The following is an 18,935-nucleotide window of genomic DNA, read 5'->3' on the forward strand; positions in this document are numbered from 1 at the left end:
CATGGTGTCCATCTCTGATTTTGCGCGCACACAACTGTTTGAGAGAATATGCAGTCATGGTGTATGTCTATATATTGCTATGCTGCCTCATCTTGGTGAGGAGAGGCGTGTTACTGGGAGGACTGATCGAAGAATATATAGCATACATGATAGCAGGGTTCTAATATCCTAGAGGCTGCCACAAAGAAGAAGGAGTCGACCTATTCTCCAAAGCATCTGAAGGTAGAACAAGAAGCAATGGGTGGAAACTAAGCAAGGAGAGAAGTAATTTAGAACTAAGGAGAAATTTACTGACAGCAAGAACGGTTGATCAGTGGAACAGCTTACCTCCAGAAGTCGGGAATGCCCCAACACTGGAAGTTTTAAAGCAGATGTTGGATAAGCATCTGTCTGAAGTAGTGTAGGGTTTCCTGCCTAAGCCGGGGGTTGGACTAGAAGACCTCCAAGGTCCCTTCCAACTCTATTGTTTATTTATTTAGTTAGTTAGTTGATTTTTATGCCGCCTTTCTCCTTAGACTCAGGGCGGCTTACAACATGTTAGCAAGCACACTTTTTTACAGAGCCAGCATATTGCCCCCACAATCCGGGCCCTCATTTTACCCACCTTGGAAGGATGGAAGGCTGAGTCAACCTTGAGACGGTGATGAAATTTGAACTGCTGACCTACAGATCTACCGACAGCTTCAGTGGCTTGCAGTACAGCACTCTACCTGCTGCGCCACCCTGGCTCTTTTAATTAGTATTATTATAACATTAGGAGTGTATGCCAAAAGTATATATATATATGTACAAGTAGTTCTTGATGGAGGGCCACAATTGACCCTTAACAAAATTTCTGTTGTTAAGTGAGACATTTTCTATGTGAATTTTGTTTCATTTTACCACCTTTCTTCCATTGTTAAGTGATTCACTGCAGTCAATAAGCTAGTAACCTAGTTATTAATTGAATCTGGCTTCCCCATTGACTTTGCTTGTCAGAGGGTTGTAAAAGATTATCACATGACCTTAGGACACAGCCCTCCACGGCGCCCAGCGCCCGGCCCCATGCTGCCTCTGCCTCCCTATAGCGTGCCTGCAGTCCTGGATCGCTCGCTTCTCCAGCCAACAAAGCCGGCTGCCCGGGAAAGCAGTGTGCTTTTTAAACGTGTGCTTTTCAAATGTGCTTTCCCGGGCAGCCGGCTTTGTTGGCCGGAGAAGCGAGCAATCCAGGACTGCGTGGCTTCAAGCGTGGCCTTCAAGCGTGGCCCTTCGTGGCACCCTGCCACCCGTTCCTGCAGGAAGAGTGGGGGGGAGGAAAAAAAAGCCCCAGAAAGGAGTAGCTGCCTTTTCGCCAAGCAAACTTGTTGCGGCACGTTCGGTTCTCCCCTCCTGTCTTCCGCCAAGTTGGAGCTCTTTTTTGTTCTTTCTTTCCCCCCCCCTCCCCTCTTTGGAAGCGCAGATTTTTTTATTTCCCCTCTTCCCAGTTAGCAGGTGTGTGTGTAGATAAGTCCAACCACTTCCACCCCATCACCCGTTCCTGCAGGAAGAGGTCGCTGGCGCTACAGGGAGGTGGAGGCAGAATAGGGCCGGGCGTGGGCGCCGTGGAGGGCGAAGGGGTGGACGTGGCTGCTGCCTATTAGCTGGAGAGCCGGACGGGGGCGGAGGTGACAGTGAAGTCCAGTGCTGGGGCCATGCGGGGCCACTCATCCAGGGGGCCGTGGACCGGCAAGCCGCCCTCCGCTCTCTCTCTCTCTTTCTCTTTCGGCGCAGCTTAGAGGTAACAGTGCCTGGGGACAGCAGCGGAGCTCGGTGGCTGCAGCAATGCAGTGCCAAGAAGGACCGTATGTTGATCCCTTGAAGCCACCGCCGCCTCCGTTCGGGCGAATTCAGGGGGGTTCCTGAATCTCCCATCCATTCACCGCAGAGGTGGAGATGCGGAGGAAGCGGTTCAGAGGCAAGGGGCGGGGAGGAAAGTGGGCCTGCAATTGGCCCCTTTTTTTCTCGCCTTTAGGGAGAGGGACTGTTGCTGCTCTGCCATAGGGCAGCAACAGTTTCTAAAGGTGGCAAAGAAAGGGGCCAATTGCAGGCCCGCTTTCCTCCCCGCCCCTTGCCTCTGTACCGCCTCCTCACTCAGCAGCAGATCACGGTGAGTGGACAGAAGAGTCAGGAGCTTATTATATCTATTGATAAAATCTCGTGCGCTGCCATGGGCCGGATAAATTACCTCAGCGGGCTGCATCTGTCCCGCTGGCCGTAGTTTGGGGACCGCTGCTTTAAAGCATAAAAAGCATCTAAAAAAGAGTAAAATAGAAGAGCAAGTCAAAACGGCAATAGATAAAACAATCATCATCATCATCATCTACCCATCATTTCTTGTCCAAAGTGATAATTCATTTGTTAGTTGTTGCTGTTTTATTTGCCTCCCACACTCCTATCTTAAGTCTCCACCTATATTTATTTCTTAGAAGTCCAATCTAAGTGTTCTGCCACCTCTACCCTCATCCACTGTTTATTTTCTAAAAATTCTACTGAAGTCCCTGCCTCCACTTCAAGCTTATCTTCCAACTCTCTTTGTATATTTTCTGCCTGGTTTAATTCATCAATCACTATTATTTTCATTGCAATATCCTCTCTATCCTCTTCCTTATTTCTTCTTTTGGCTCCTCCCTTTCCTGGACGTCTTGGTCTGGTACCATCATCCCTTGTATAATATTTTCCATTGTTTCTGTAATGTCCTTAAATCCTTTGTCCATGTTGTCTTTTGTATTTTGAAAGAGAAGATTCCACTCATTTCTCAAATCCATCTCCTGGACAATTCCGCTCATTTCTCCTTTTTAAATAATTTTCATCCAACAGTCCAAAATCTATTTATTTAATCTTTAAGGAATAATTTAAGGAATAATTTAATTTCTTCAAGGAATAAATTGGTCCCATTTCTTTGTATTTCCTAGGTTAACATTCAGTTCTATTAGAATAAATCCAGAAATTATCAAAAAGCCCCAATCGCTTCCTTGTAATTTCCTTTTTTGTCAGCAGGTGGCAGGCACTCTGCCCTTAGATTTCAGTTCACTAGTCCCTTGTAGCTTGAATTATTCGAATATACTGTATAAGCAGAGTAAGTTTTGTCTACAGATAATTCCAATATTTCAAAATTGCTTTCCCAGTACCGCTTTTTTCCAGTTCAAGAGTCCCATTTCTGTTTATTTCAAAACTTACTGTTGGTTTTCCAGCAGCTTTCAGTTCTGGTTGGGTATCTCTTCAACACCCCCAAAAAATCTTGGGCTTAACACATAGTTCTGGGGAAATAGTCCTGAATTGTTTCTTGGAGTAATTTAAAACAAAGTAAAATCTTCTCCCCCAGTTCCACCACAGCTCATCTTCTCCTCTTCTGCACCGGTCTTAGCTGTTATTTATTGGTTGTCCCAGCTTTGTAGCAGCCATCTTTAGGCTGCTTCTGCTTCTTGGCTGAGAGGGGGAAAAGCACCCAAGCCAGACAGGAGAGCTGTGACTTTTCCTGACCTTACAGGGTGCTCCCCTGTACTTCACTTCACCCCCCTTTCAGGGGGGCTTAGACACTCTCCAGAGCCCACAAACAAGGAATACGTAGTAGACCCATTCCTCTATGTCTGAAATTGATGCGATGTCACCCAGAGGTTTCAGTGTCGTAACTTCTAATGGCTGCTAAGCAAATGGTTGTAAGTCAAGGATTACCTGTATTTGCAGCAAGGTCTGCTAGGTTGTGGAGGTCATCCTTGCTGCCCAATTGAACCAAGAAAGCCACCTATTGTATATCGGACAGCAGCAAGGTAGAAAGAGGGCAGATACATTACAGTGGTACCTACCTAAGAACGCCTCTACTTAAGAACTTTTCTAGATAAGAACCAGGTGTTCAAGATTTTTTTGCCTCTTCTTAAGAAGCATGTTCTACTTAATAACCCGGAAAAATTTCCCAGGAAATTTAAAAGCAGCGCAAAGGCCTGGCCAGTTTTCCGCCATTCCCCCTGGGTTTTTCTCTCTGGCGCAGTGTACACACCCAGCCTCGCACTGGGTGTATGGGAGGCGCATGTTCCTCCTCACCACCTCAGAGTCCCTCTTTTTTTTTTGTTTAAGCCTTAAAGTTTTAGATTTTTTTGATTCCCCTCAACTCACCTTCTTCCTTCGGCAGAGACTTTCCTCCTCCTCCTCTTCTTCTTCCTCCTCCTCCCACCCAAATTCCAAGCTTTTATTTCTTTCCTAATGGGTTTGCAGACATTATTTGCTTTTACATTGATTCCCATGGGAAAAATTGCTTTTACTTACAAACTTTTTTACTTAAGAACTTGGTCACGGAATGAATTAAGTTCTTAAGTAGAGGTACCACTGTATCTTAATGACATAGGCAAAGGTATCTTTTCATAATCTGCAGAAGGTAATGATACATCACTCATGGATTTCATTATTTTTTTTCAAACCCTGCATGGATATACACTATAAAATGATACGCTGGGAAAGATCGAAGGAAACAGAAAAGGATGACCAGCATCAAGATGAATGGACTCAATTATAGTAGCAATGGAATTATTTTGGAAGACTTGAAGGACCAAGCTGGCGATAGATTTTCCTGGGGCGGGGGTGGGGGAATCTTCAGTCGGAAAAAGCTGGCATTGAGTTGATGGCACCTATCAATCGAATTAATAGCAAGACTAGGTAATTCAAATAACATCAAAAACAAGATCACTAATCATTGACAACTGCAATATAATACAGCTTTCTACAGACATTCTATCAACATGAACATTCTCTGTATGAAATGAAATTTCGGAGAAAGTATATGTTGTTGCTTCATAATTCTATAAATGTAAAGAATAGTTTTGAGCACACAAACACACACTTCTTCTGAGTTGCCCCTTATTTCCACTTGTCTCTGCTTTCCCTACTCAAAGTTGCTAATAGCAAGAATACATTAAGGCACTGCACTGTACAGTCAAAACACACATATTGTTGAAATTTAAATTTAGATATTAAGGATTTGAAAGGGGCATTTCCAAATCAGTACAAAGATACTATTTCCTTCTTGATCAAGTTCTGTTGTTGTTGTTGTTGCTGCTGCTGCTGCTGCTGTTGTTATTATTATTACTATTATTATTATTACTATTATTATTATTAGACTTGTATGCCACCCTTCTCCGAGGACTCGGGGAGGTATACAATGTTAAGGAGTGTGCAGAGCAACCCCTGAATTGTCAAGGATGCACATGCACAAAGGAAACATGAATTCCAGCAAATATTCAGTAGATATGAATAATGTTTCAGTTATACAAACCAGATGTATTAAAGTATACAAAATAGTATTTACTTTAGAAATATCATAGTCAAGTTAAACTGTCCAGTCATAGACATTCAAATCAGTCAATATCTCTGAATACAATAATATTACAAGCATTACTTTGTCTTACATATCAGACATACATTATAGCTTACAAATACAGTGGAACCCCGACATAAGAGCTGCTCTACTTAAGAGCAACTCGAGATAAGAGCTGGGAGGGGAGAGATATTTTTGTTCTACTTACAAGCCCAAATTCGAGATACAAGCGCCAAGGAGCTGTCTCCTGAAGCCAAACGCTAACTTCCGCGTTCGGCTTCAGGAGACAGCTGTGAAGTGGCGCGCGTGTTTTAAAAGGTTGCAGCCGGCCTGGGGGGCTCGGGGGGGGGGGGTGCTTGCAGCTTTCTTTCTTGCTCTTTTTCTTTCTCTCTTTTACCTTCCCTTCCTCTATTTCTTCTTTTCTTTCTCCTTCCCACCTTCTTCCCTCCCTCCCTCCCTTCACTCATTCCTCTCTTACTCTCCCCTTTCATAAGTTTCCTTGCTTCCTTCCTCTGTTCCTGTCCCTTCCCTCTTTCCTTCCTTCCTTCCCACCCTCTGTCCATTCATTCACCCATTCCTCTCTTGATCGCTTAAAGCCGGTCCCTGGTACAAAAAGGGTTGGGGACCTCTGTCCTACAGGATTGGGTGGCAGAGAAGTTGAACATATGTAAATTTAAAAGTTTAAGAAAGTTTACAAGTTAAGTGAAAGAAACTTCATTATTCATTTATATGTACATGTACATTTCTTCATTAAAAACATGTCTTTCTGCATAATTTAGACTAACTTTGTGAGTTTTTTGAGGGCTGGAACCAATTAAAATTATTTACATTAATTCCTATGGGGAAAAGTCGTTCGAGATAAGAGCTGCTCGACTTAAGAGCCCAGGTCCGGAACGAATTAAACTCGTATCTCGAGGTACCACTGTATATCAAACACAGAACTTACTACATCAGTCACAGTGAATCAACAAAATGAGCAGAGAGAGAGAGAATCATGCTTCTGGCTCCCTCTTTTGGCAATTTGCCTCGCTACCTCTTAAAGCTATAGTACTTCAACACAAACAAAAATTCATTGTTAGCTTGTTTATATATTGCCAACCCAACTGTCTTGTATGTAGTACTAGCAACTTCTTCATAGCATTGTTATATCTACAACTGGGTGGTTTTTTTTCAGCTGTTGAACATTTTGGTGCCAGCTACTCTTTCTATCCTCTTCCAGTGATTCAGTTAGGCTAAATATAATGTGAAAATGTATGTATGTATGTATGTATGTATGTATGTATGTATGTATGTATGTATTTATTTATTTATTTATTTATTTGATTTCTATGCCACCCTTCTCAAGGCAACTCAGGGTGACGTACAACATTATAAATGGAACAATATGTAAAGAAATTTAAATTACTATTAAAAATTATAAAAATTACTAAAAAACTATTAAAAACCCCATATACAGTCATGCACATTCATCCAATTCAATCACACATAGTATTGACCGGAGACAATCTCATCACTTATGGCCCCCATGCCTGCCAGCAGAGGTGGGTCTTAAGAGCTTTACGAAAGTTGTGGTTTGTTGTCCCATTTTATGATATTTTTTGTTTTTAAGTGAATCTCTGCAGTTGTTGAGTAATACAGTTGTTAGGTAAATCTGGTTTCCCTGTTGACTTTGCTTATCAGAAGGTTACATACGGCAATCACAACGTGACCCCGAGGCACTGCAACTGTCCTAAATCCCTGCCAGGTCCTGAACATTTGAATTGATCACATTTATTTATTTATTTATTTATTTATATTTGTTTGTTTATTTATTATTTGATTTGATTTGTATGCCGCCCCTCTCCATAGACTCGGGGTGGCTAACAACAATGATTAAAAAACAGCATGTAACAATCCAATCCAATACTAAAATAACTAAAAAAAACTTATTATAAAACCAAACATACATACAAACATACCATACGTAACTTGTAAAGGCCTAGGGGGAAAGAATATCTCAGTTCCCCCATGCCTGACGGCAGAGGTGGGTTTTAAGAAGCTTACGAATGGCGAGGAGGGTGGGGGCAGTTCTAATCTCTGGGGGGAGTTGGTTCCAAAGGGCCGGGGCCGCCACAGAGAAGGCCACAATGGGTACTGTAATGGTCACTAAATATGAAACAAGTCACTTTTTTCAGTGCCGTTACAACTGCGAACTGTCACTAAGCAGACAATTGTAAATCAAGGACTACCTGTACTGATTCCTTCTTTCCCAGGAATACAGAATGCGTGAAGCATGGTGTCACCTCAGCGCCTGCATTTGGCAAAACAGTTTCTACATTTCTGTCCATGTGCGTAGTCTTCTCAAATTTCATTCCCACTTAGTTTTAAAATGTCTGGACGATGTTGATTGATCGAGTCACAAATGAATTTTGTTAAGTTCCTCTACTGAAGAGGCAGAAGGCAGTTTAGTGACTATTTGCATCTCACGGGGGATCTTTTCACTGAGACAGTGATGCACATAAGTGCACTGCTTCGGCCTCTCTTTTCTGGTCCATCTGGAACACCTCTTCATCATCTTCTTCATGGTCACTCAGTCCTGCAACAATCTTATTTTTACCACTCTGGATCTCACACACCGGCACTCCCTTTGTGAGGACTAGAGTGCCTTCTGACCCCTGTCCTATTGTCTCTCCTATATCCCACATATCTTCTCTTCTATCCCTATATCTTTCTTCTATTCTCTCATTGATTATTTTATCCTATACTCTCTCTTTTATTCTTTCTCTAATTCTATTTCCTCGAAGGTGTTAAATATGCATTGAAGCAATGTAAATAAGTTGAATGTGGATTAAGCGTTCTGATTGGTTGAAACAATGACAGTTGAGTTTTGGCGGGAAAGTGAAAGTATATAAGGAGCGCTCTGACACTGTTTCAGTCAGTCACATTCTGAGCAGAAGTCACTTTCCAAAAAGAGCTTTCTCCTGCTGAGCCAAATAAAGAATTTAAAGAACCAACTGCCTCAGTCTTCTTCAGAAGGTGTCCTCTATTACCTTTATTGTGTATTATTGTGTATTGGACAAAATAAATAAATAAATAGACTTGGGGGGCCTGCAATGCTTCAGCAGCCTTGTTAGATGTTTCAGCTGCTCTGGCTTCCTCTACCGCTATCTTTAGGGTTATATCATCTCCCTTAGCCAGGAGCCTTTTCTGTAATCCCATGTCTCGCGCCCCTTTAACAAGCTGGAACAGTAACGCTTCATCAAGCTTTTGAAACTTACAATGCATTGCAGCTTTTCTCAATTCATCCAGGAAATCGTTTATTAATTTAATTTAATGTAATTTAATTGACTTCTATGCCACCCAATCCCATAGGACTCAAGGCGGCTTACAGCAATATAATAAACTTCTTTATAAACATAATAATATATATATTTACAATACTACAAGTAGAATTTTTCTTCAATCAGTTACAGGGAGCAGAGAACAGTTAGTTTCATTTCAGCAGAGTTCAGAGTGGAAGAGTAAGAGGGTGGACATTGCAAAGTGAAGAATAAGCCATGTTCAACCTTAAGCTTTTGTTTCGATTCTCTGCACAGACTCAGAAGAGTTTAACTCCGATTGGCTGACTTAGTTGCTATGCCTATTCATTGACTGACCTTGTTACCACTGGCTCTCCTGGTCATGAATAGTCTAACATAATTCATGTCTGCTTGGATAAATCTATGGCACCCATTTCCATTCAATTCTGAAACACAATCCATTAACACAACAGCCACCCATTTTTTCCAAATTTCCATCAATTATCTTTTGCAGCTTTTTTCAAGTTGTGACAAAAGAAATGCAGTAGGTAGCATTTAGGGAACAGGATAAACCATATATGGAAATCTTTGGCTAAATTTATAGCAATGGAAACCTGAATTATCATGTTTGTAATGAAAGTGAGAACCCTCACATGAAATTTTCCTCAAATATGGTTTACCTCACAACCCATGCTAACTACAATTCCTATATCCTCCAACCAAAGGAGGGAGCTATGAATGAACTGGCCACTATCAAAATGGCTTTTCATCTTAGCATTTCCTAAATCAAAATTCTTGAAAACAGTAAAATTTAATAATTGGGGAGTTGTTTCTTAACCAATTGTCATCTTTCATTGCCCTCACTTCTCTGATTATGTTGATCTCTAAAACTATTTCCCAGCTGTTGGGATGTTGTTTCTTAACTCGGTAATTTATTTATTTTATTTATTTATTTATTCGATTTTTATGCCGCCCTTCTCCTTAGACTCAGGGCGGCTTACAACATGTTAGCAATAGCACTTTTTAACAGAGCTAGGCTATTGCCCCCACAATCAGGGTCCTCATTTTACCCACCTCGGAAGGATGGAAGGCTAAGTCAACCTTGAGCCGGTGATGAGATTTGAACCGCTGACCTTCAGATCTATAGTCAGCTTCAGTGGCCTGCAGTACAGCACTCTACCTGCTGCGCCACCCTGGCTCATCATTAATAACAAAGCACTTTATTTTCTATTGTCTTCAGTAAAATTTTGGCTTCTGAGTGAATTCAGCCTCTAAAGACCCAAGAAGCTCTGAATGAAAATCTGAATAAAGATGGGGAAAGCATATAAAAAACATGCTGCCTCCCTAACCAACTTATATGTGGAAATTTTATGGTGTGTTGTGATGTAAATCTTTTAAATTATTTATTGATTTTTTTTTAAAGCAAATACATTTACCCCCCCCCCAATAATGCAGTCCCAAATTTCTGTTGATGCAATCTTTAGGACAAAAGAAATGGCATGAATCCAATGACATTTGTTTTGTTTGTTGAATAGGCTAGTTCACTGTAAAAGCCAACTCACCTTGCTGCCCAAAGAATTACCAACTTCAGAAAAACGAAGATGAATAAAAAGCAATTTTAAAATGTCATCAGCTTTCAGTTAAAATAGATTTGTAACCTTTGGTGTAATTTCAGATTCCTGCATTGAGATCTTTTTCAAACTACTGGGATATTTTTCAGAGAAGAGCTCAATTTGATGTCAGAAGCAAAAAGAAAAAAATAAATCCAGAAAATGTGAAGCAATATGAAAAAAGAAGGTGAAAATAAGAACAAATTACCGAGGAAGATTTTGCCTTCATTATCTAGAATCAGGCTTTTAAGTTGAAGTAATAAAACTATATTTTCAAACAAGAAAACTGTCAAGTTAAATAACCTCAGGGACAACTATTGGGGGGGAATCCATCTAATCTTCGTCTCTTTGATTCATGACAGTACCTGGAAGAGAAAAAAGAAAAATCTCAAAACATACAACTCAACAAAAGAGGCAAAAATGACCCTATTTTGATCTTGGAATCCTTAACTCCCCCTGGTGCTAAAGGAATGGAAGGGAACAGGACTGTCAGCTCAGTTAAGCAGTATCTAGACACTAGAGCATTGTTTCTCAACCTTGGCAACTTGAAGATATTTGGACTTCAACTCCCAGAATTCCCCAGCCAGCATTTCTTGGCTGGGGAATTCTGGGAGTTGAAGTCCAAGCATCTTCAAGTTGCCAAGGTTGAGAAACACTGCACTAGAGGAAGGAAAGAAGATGGACAATAGCAGAGCTGGACCCCAAGCCTACATGCTTTGTATTGTGGGTCATGATATCACATGTGCTTACAAAGAAGGGGCAGAGGTCACAATGAAAATCTAGAATGTGGTTGAGTGGTGCAGAGATACCTCTGATGAAGGAATGCAATATTGTTTTGTGTTTTTTTTTAAAAAAAAAGAACAATTCTGTCCTGGAGAGAGACCTCATACTATCCCAATCTAATGGTTGTTCAGCCTGTTTTTGAAAGCCTCCACCAGTGGAGTGCTCACAACCCCAGCAGGGAAGCTAATTTTCTCCTTATTTCTAGGTTGGATCCCTTTTCAACAAGCTCTTACTTTTCATCCATAGGCTAGACATACCTATCTCCCTCAACCATAAGAACATAAGAAGAGCCATGCTGAATCGGGCCAATAACCATCAAGTCCAGCATTCTGTGTCACACAGTGGTCCACCAATTGTACAAGGTGATCTTGAGCAGAGAGAGAAGGCAAAACTCTCCCTTTCCATTGACCCCCAACAAATTATTATTATTATTATTATTATTATTATTATTATTATTATTATTATTTTATTAGACTTGTACTCAAGGTACTCAAGGGAGTGGCACTCAAGGGAATCCTGCCTGCTTCAACCAACATAGAGGCGGCACTTGGACATCCGTTTCAATAACCACCGATACACTTGGCATCCATGAATCTGTCCAATCCTGCCTTGAAGCTATCCAGGCTGACAGCTGTCACTACCTCTTCTGGAAGTGAATTCCATAAACCAACGACCCTCTGGGTGAAGAAATATTTCCCTTTATTTGTCCTACCTATGAGCTTTAGAGAGTGCCCCCTCGTCCTAGTATTGTGTGATAGAGAATTTTTTTTTTATAATACTCGCCTGATGATGGCAAATGTGATTTTGTCGAAACGTCACAAAGACACTCAAAACATTATACGGGGAAAAACCTAAATTTACAACAATCTACACATACAGTATATACCCATGAAAATCTAAAAAAACAAACATATACTTATATACATACATACATACATACATACATACATACATACATACATACACACGTATACACACACACTCACATATATCATGCTGATTCCTGCAGAAGCCCCATGGACTAGCTTGAATGGTCTGCTGAGCACCTCACCTGTAGTCCGGTTGTCCATGGTAATTGTGTTCATTGTTGTATTGATCATAGGGGCATTTACAAGAGACATTGCTGGGCTGGTAGTTTCCTGAGCTCTGATACTATTCCCTGCGTGCCTGGTGATCCGCATAGTGGTGATCTTAGTGCCAGTACTGCTCATATGGGTGATATCAGTTTCTCTCCCAATTGGCATTAGCATTGCCACTGTAATTAAATTTGTGATCCCTCTGCCATTCGCTTCGTTCTGCATGACAAGGAAGGGAAAGAAGCTAGCACTCTTTCAGAAGTCCAAGGATCTTTCCCACGTGGACGACGTTATCTCTACTTCTACCTTTGTCTACTATTCCAATTTGATTTTTATTATCTCTTTTTAAAGAAAATAAGAAAAAGGAAGAGGAGGAACAACAACACAACAATCAAAGTATCCATACCAGGAACAGCCTATCCAGAGTTAAACTGGGAGGCCCTTGAACCATGTAGAAACACAGAAACAGAAGACTGACGCAGAAAAAGACCTCATGGTCCATCTAGTCTGCCCTTATACTATTTCCTGTGTTTTATCTTAGGATGGATATATGTTTATCCCAGGCATGTTTAAATTCAATTGCTGTGGATTTACCAACCACGTCTGCTGGAAGTTTGTCCCAAGGATCTACTACTCTTTCAGTGAAATAATATTTCCTCACGTTGCTTTTGATCTTTCCCACAACTAACTTCAGATTGTGACCCCTTGTTCTTGTGTTCACTTTCCTATTAAAAACACTTCCCTCCTGAACCTTATTTAACCCTTTAACATATTTAAATGTTTCGATCATGTCCCCCCTTTTCCTTCTGTCCTCCAGACTATACAGATTGAGTTCATTCAGTCTTTCCTGATACGTTTTATGCTTAAGACCTTCCACCATTCTTGTAGCCCGTCTTTGGACCTGTTCAATTTGTCAATATCTTTTTGTAGGTGAGGTCTCCAGAACTGAACACAGTATTCCAAATGTGGTCTGACCAGCGCTCTATATAAGGGGATCACAATCTCCCTCTTCCTGCTTGTTATACCTCTAGCTATGCAGCCAAGCATCCTACTTGCTTTCCTTACTGCCCGACCACACTGCTCACCCATTTTGAGACTGTCAGAAATCACTACCCCTAAATCCTTCTCTTCTGAAGTTTTTGCTAACACAGAACTGCCAATGCAATACTCAGATTGAGGATTCCTTTTCCCCAAGTGCATTATTTTACATTTGGAAACATGTAGCTCATGTGGCTCCAGCAAGGGGACCAAGGATGGTCAGGCACTAAGTTCAGCGGCCTCTTGCATAATGTCCCTTTGGGACAACCACGACCTGGATGACTGAGAATCTCTATAGAGACACTCAGGTTGAAACCTGCAGTCATGGGAGTTGTAGTTCTACGCTTCTGAAGCGGAAAGTTCCCTACCCAGCGGAACAACGTACGTGAGAAAGCTCCCGCCCGAACGTCGGCAGCGGTGCATGACGTCACCACGTGCCGTCGACGTCACCTCGGCCGCCGCCGCCGCTTTCACCCTCGCGCTCCCCGCGCTTCCTGGGGGCAACCGGAAGGAAGGAGTCTGGCAGCCGAGACTGGGAGGGGAAGGAAAGAGTCAGCGGGCGCCATTTTGGGAAGCGCTAGGGATCGAAACCGACGAGATCTGCGGGCTGCTTTGGACTGGTGGCGCCCGCTAGGAAGTAGCCGACTTTTGCCACGGGGGGACGGACGAGGCGGTCGAGGCTTTGAGGGCCGCTCCTTCCGTTAGGCTGAGGGCCGGAGGAGGAGAAGGAAGAAGTCGGAAGTGTGGGTGGTGGGCGAGGGGCAGCCAGGCTGCCCGCAGTAAGTGCCGCGCGGGAGGGAAGGCCGAGGGCAGCTCGTGCAGGGAAAGGTGCCTGTGGTAGGCAGGCAGGCAGGAAGCAAGCGAGTAATTTTTAGTCGTGGTCTTTTTTTAGGGACGCTGATAGAGGACAGCAGGGAAGGGTGGGCGGCGGGGGCTTCTGCCAAGGAAGAGAGTTGTGGGTAATACTTTTGGGCCCCAAAGGTGGGTGGGGGATCCTTAGCTTTTAATGCTTCATATAGGGAAGAGTATGTTACTCCACATAAGGATCTCACCTGTAACGTGATTAACAAACGGGGGGGAGGGGGGCGCAAAGAATATAAAACCCCAGAAAAAAATTACCTAACATACCTCCTCGCTTTGTTGGAAGAAGCTTGAAGGGGGGGGGTGTCCCTTGACCACTAGGTGTGAAATCTGAAGTTCCTTCCTGAGGCTCTTGAGCGCTTGGCTTTTGCCCTATGATGAAAAGGGGCATCAGGATGTTTACTGTACAGGTGTACCCACGCTCTTGAGATTTGCCTGTTCCCTTGTTAAATTTCCTTTGTTTGGCCGCTACTTGTGGAAAAATAACGAAGAAGAAAAAAGACTACCTTACCAGACTGGATTTGCAACCATTCCATACCTACAGTGGCCTCTTCCAGGAATTAGATTATGGCTGCCAATATAGGGGACCAGCATTCTTCAGAATGGTGATTTGCAAACTTTTATTTTAATTTCAACTCGTGAAGGGGGAGAATTAAGATTTGGGTAGGGTTCAGCCGATTTGAAATGTCATATGATGAAATATCACCATCAAATGGTCTACTTGGAAAGCCTTGTTTATGTGAAGTGATGTACTATTTTTAAGTGGATGTTTGTTTTTTAAAACACATTAACCTTTCCAAAATGTAATTAAAGATAGGTAACATGCAACACTCTAGATGTTGATGGACCAACTCCCATCTGCTGTAATGGCTGCAGGCATAGCAACACATTTAGAAATACAAATTATTCACTTCTGAATTGAAAGATACTAGGTATTGGATTTTTCCTCTGTATCTCTAAAGTGATGATTCTAACCTGCAAATGATCATGTCAAAGTCAAACTTAAAACTGAGGAAGAGGGGAGAAAAACAACTTCATCTGCTTTGTACTTATGGAAGGAGAAGGCTACCGAATTGTGACAGGTTGAATTTTTTTTTTATAGGAACTCCCAAGGGGTGGGAGGCTTGAGGTAAAAGGAATAATCATTGCAGTATCTTTTAGGATGCCTCAAATGCAAATTTTGTTATGCTAATCAGGAATGATTAGTATTTGGGTTTCATTGAGTTTCAGTTTAGTTCTTTTTTAAAAAAGCTTTGTTTTGAGACTTGTTTATGAGGGGTTTTTTTAATAGTATAATTTCTTTCAAAATTTTCAGATCTCATTTATGTAATCAATTTGGATTTTCTTTTTTATTCTTATCTAACCTTACATTTTAGTTACGGCTAACTTGTACAACTGATCCAACTTTTCTAGGAGTTAACTTCCTTTTGCATGTTAAAAGATAAATAATTTCTATTCAATAATATAAACATACTGGTATTCCCTGAAGATAACTGCTTTGGTTTCTGCTATAAAAGACTTTAAAACAGGGGTGTCAAATTCTTGATGACATGTCACAAGATGTTCTGCCAGCGTGTCCCAACCGCCCGTAATTACAGGGTAATTGGTCCAAAAAGACACACACCACATGATAAAAGGAAAACCAAAAGTCTTTATCAACAGAAAAGCAGAAAAAACTCCCTTTTTAAATGTCAAAGGGATTTTCTGGTACACACAAGACACAGGTTAAATGCAATCCAATTTCTCACCCAGTAACTGGGAAATTGAGTCCAATTCCAAAGTCCAGAAAGTCCACACACAATCTTGAACAGGGAAACAGCAAAACCACGATCTTGACGAAACTGAATCAGATAAACTTCCATGAAGCTAAATCAGCACGCTGCTCTTTTTATCTGTAGCACTAATTACAGCAGCCCCACCTAACCACAGGGGGCCTCACTTATCTCCTGTAATAATCCTTCAGTTTTTCTCTCCTATGCATCACTCTATGCATGCGTGGGTCTGTCATAAGTTCTTGTTCAGAATCCAGGAATGATAAGGATGATTGATCTCCTGGGCTGTCTGCCTGCTACTCATGCTTCCTTCGTCAGAGGAGCCTTCCTCTGGAGATTCTATTGGGAGCAAAACAGGCCTGTGGCATGTTGATGTTTCCCCCACATCCACCTTTACATTCCTTAGGGCAGGAGCTGGGCCAGAGCCAGCCACAACACAAGATGTATTGTAACCCCCTTCGTTAAAATAGGGGTAGATATGGCTAGCACATGATGCTCCGGAACGTGACTTTGACACCCCTGCTTTAAAACTAATACACTTCCTTGGATTTGGATTAGCCAATGTAGATTTTTAATTAAGTGATTAGTTAAATAAAATATTTGAGGACTTTATAAATTAGATATTGGAAATAACAGACCTTCATATAGGGCCCTGGTTTCCAACATGGGGCCCACACCCCACAGAGGAGCAATTTCATTTTTACTGGGGGCAATTGGAACTTTGTTTAAACCTAGCCAAATGGCCTTTTAGACTTCCTCTGTGTGAGTAGTTCATTTTTTGAACAATAAGAATTATATACTGGGGGGATGGGGGGGGGGTAATCAGAATTTTAGAGATGCTTAGGTGGGGCATGGCCAAAAAACTGTTGGGAACCACTGATATAGAGTAAAAAAAAAATCAGCAAGAATTGTAATTACAACAGCTTTCTGATTGAATGCAATCTTAGATAAAGATGTTTATATCTTCAGAGAATGTGATTTTGTGAGAAATATCTGATTTTGAGCTTCTTTGACTAGTAATTGAAACTATTTGTATTAATTTAAAAAGCAGTATTTTGTAACAAAATTCAAAGCAAAACCACTTTCTTTAGACGCGATTCAAGTTGAAATTGACATTCTGCTTATGACATCATAATGCTGATGATATCACAAGCTTATAGGTCTTGCATAGTTGGCCATCAAGATATGGTAGAAGGATAGGTTAAATAACACGTTCCAATTAAATACAACTCTTTTAGCCATCAGATGTGGGTAAGTACAGTACAGTATTGGTTTTGGCTCCTTCGTTACTTGATAAAAATGTATTCCTGGACAAATAATGTTGAATTTTGTTGTCGTTTTGTCTTGGTAAAATTGGCATAAATGCTGATGTTTTTGTTTTTTACCATTTTTTATATATAAAGCAGCTTTAATTTGGTCTTATTTTCATTGTGAGCTGTCCTGAGAATTTGATTGTAAGGCAGCTAGACATAAATGTTCTCTTAAAGTTATTCCTCTCACCAGAATGTAATAAGAGGGCAGGCTCCCAAACTTTTTTTTTTTTAAAGAAAATAAAAATTTAAAAACCTTCAGATTCTTAATATTAAATGTGCTAATTCTTGAAAAACAAAATCCATTATCTTGTATCTTGTGGCATCTTACAGACATACCATAACATACCATAGCATATGTTGTAAAGGGAGAATTGTGAAACTAAAAACCCCCCCTCTGCCTAGGTATTAATTGAGCAAAACTGCTTATGCTTGCCAGTTGGAATGACTAAACACATTTTGCTAATGGGAGAAGCCAAATTTCTCAATGCATAATACTAAATAGCACAGAAGGCACTTTATTTTGGCTGGCAGGAAAAGCATGTTGCTCATTTAAGATGAGGTAAAAATCCCAGAATTCTGGATCGGTGGAATATGCAACTGGTTGTGTTCTAGCATTAATCTAAAATTACTGTCTCATTAAAAAATTTAATTATCATGTCGTACCTGAGAAATGTGTGTAATAAAAATATTTATTATACACATATACTGTGTGTAATATACAGGGAATGTGCTGTAATGTCATTTTTCACAAAGTTTTTGAATAACAAGTGGACAGCGTCTGGCCCTCCAATGGCAATCAGCAGGGTAGATGATCCTGGAAGTTTCATCCTAGGGCCAAATGTAGGGAAAGAGTGATGGCAGCTTGGGCAAAAAAAGCTTATATAGGTAATCCTCAAAGTACAACTACAATTGAGCCAAAAATGTATATTGCTAAGCAAGACAGTTAAGTGACCATTGTCCCATTATACAACTTTACTTGTGACAATTGTTAAATGAGTCACTGCAGTTGTTGAGTTAGTAATATGGATGTTAAGTGAATCTGGCTCCCCCGTGGATTTTGCTTGTCAGAAGATCACAAAAGGTGGTCACAGGACACTGCAGCCATAATAAATACATGCTGGTTGCTAATTTTGATCGTGTGACTGAAATGGTCATAAGTGTAGAAAAACAGTCATAAATAACTTTTTTCAGTGCCGTTATAACTTTGAACTATAAATGAATGTATAGTTAAGGAATACCTGTAATGTATAGGTGACAACTTTCATTGTGACTGGAATTGGCAATTGAACTATCAGAAATCAGTTGATTGTTTTGTTGTCATCTATGGCCATGGAACCAAGTTACTGTATGCCTATTTTTTAATGAGAAGCAGCAGTGAGGAAAGTATTGCCTATCCTGGGGTTACCAGATATTCCAACTTCTACAAAACAAGTACTTACTAATATTCTTTCAGATATTGCTGGTTATTCTGTCTCTTGAATTGTGAAACTTGCTGAAAGCTGGTTTCACAATTAATTAATTTGAAATATACTATCTAGAGGACAAAACAACGATGTTAAATGTTTTGGGTGCAAAATGTTGTGGCCTACATAGATGTATGAGCTTGTTAACCGTATTTCAAGGTGGAATTGGGAACTGACATAAAAAATAAAGTAAAACATAGATTCTGGGTTGACATGCATTATATATTGGCTAAGGTTCATGAGCAGAGAGCATAACATCTCTGGTAATTTTTACTCTTGTAATCATGTGAAGCTAATGAAACAGAACCTCTTCCTGTGTCACTGTTTTTTCTCGATCTGGTTTGAAACTATTCTTTAGCAAGCTCTAAAGTCATAATAGCTCATGTTTATGTACGGTAGATGAATTTCTGTGATGACT

General features: G+C 40.8%; 1 protein-coding gene across 2 annotated transcripts in view; it reads left to right on the plus strand.

Annotated features, from left to right (window-relative positions):
* The first annotated feature begins 13,656 nt into the window (after positions 1 to 13,656).
* The window catches only part of LENG8 (leukocyte receptor cluster member 8), a 33,288-nt gene continuing 28,009 nt past the window's right edge, over positions 13,657 to 18,935 (plus strand). For both annotated transcript variants that reach the window (XM_070729888.1, XM_070729889.1), the window contains exon 1: positions 13,657 to 14,574. In XM_070729888.1, coding sequence (XP_070585989.1) covers positions 14,537 to 14,574 — 38 coding nt within the window. In that variant the 5' untranslated portion in view covers positions 13,657 to 14,536. The remainder of the gene's footprint in view (positions 14,575 to 18,935) is intronic.

Source organism: Erythrolamprus reginae, chromosome Z (assembly GCF_031021105.1).
Source record: "Erythrolamprus reginae isolate rEryReg1 chromosome Z, rEryReg1.hap1, whole genome shotgun sequence".
Classification (NCBI taxonomy): domain Eukaryota; kingdom Metazoa; phylum Chordata; class Lepidosauria; order Squamata; family Dipsadidae; genus Erythrolamprus; species Erythrolamprus reginae.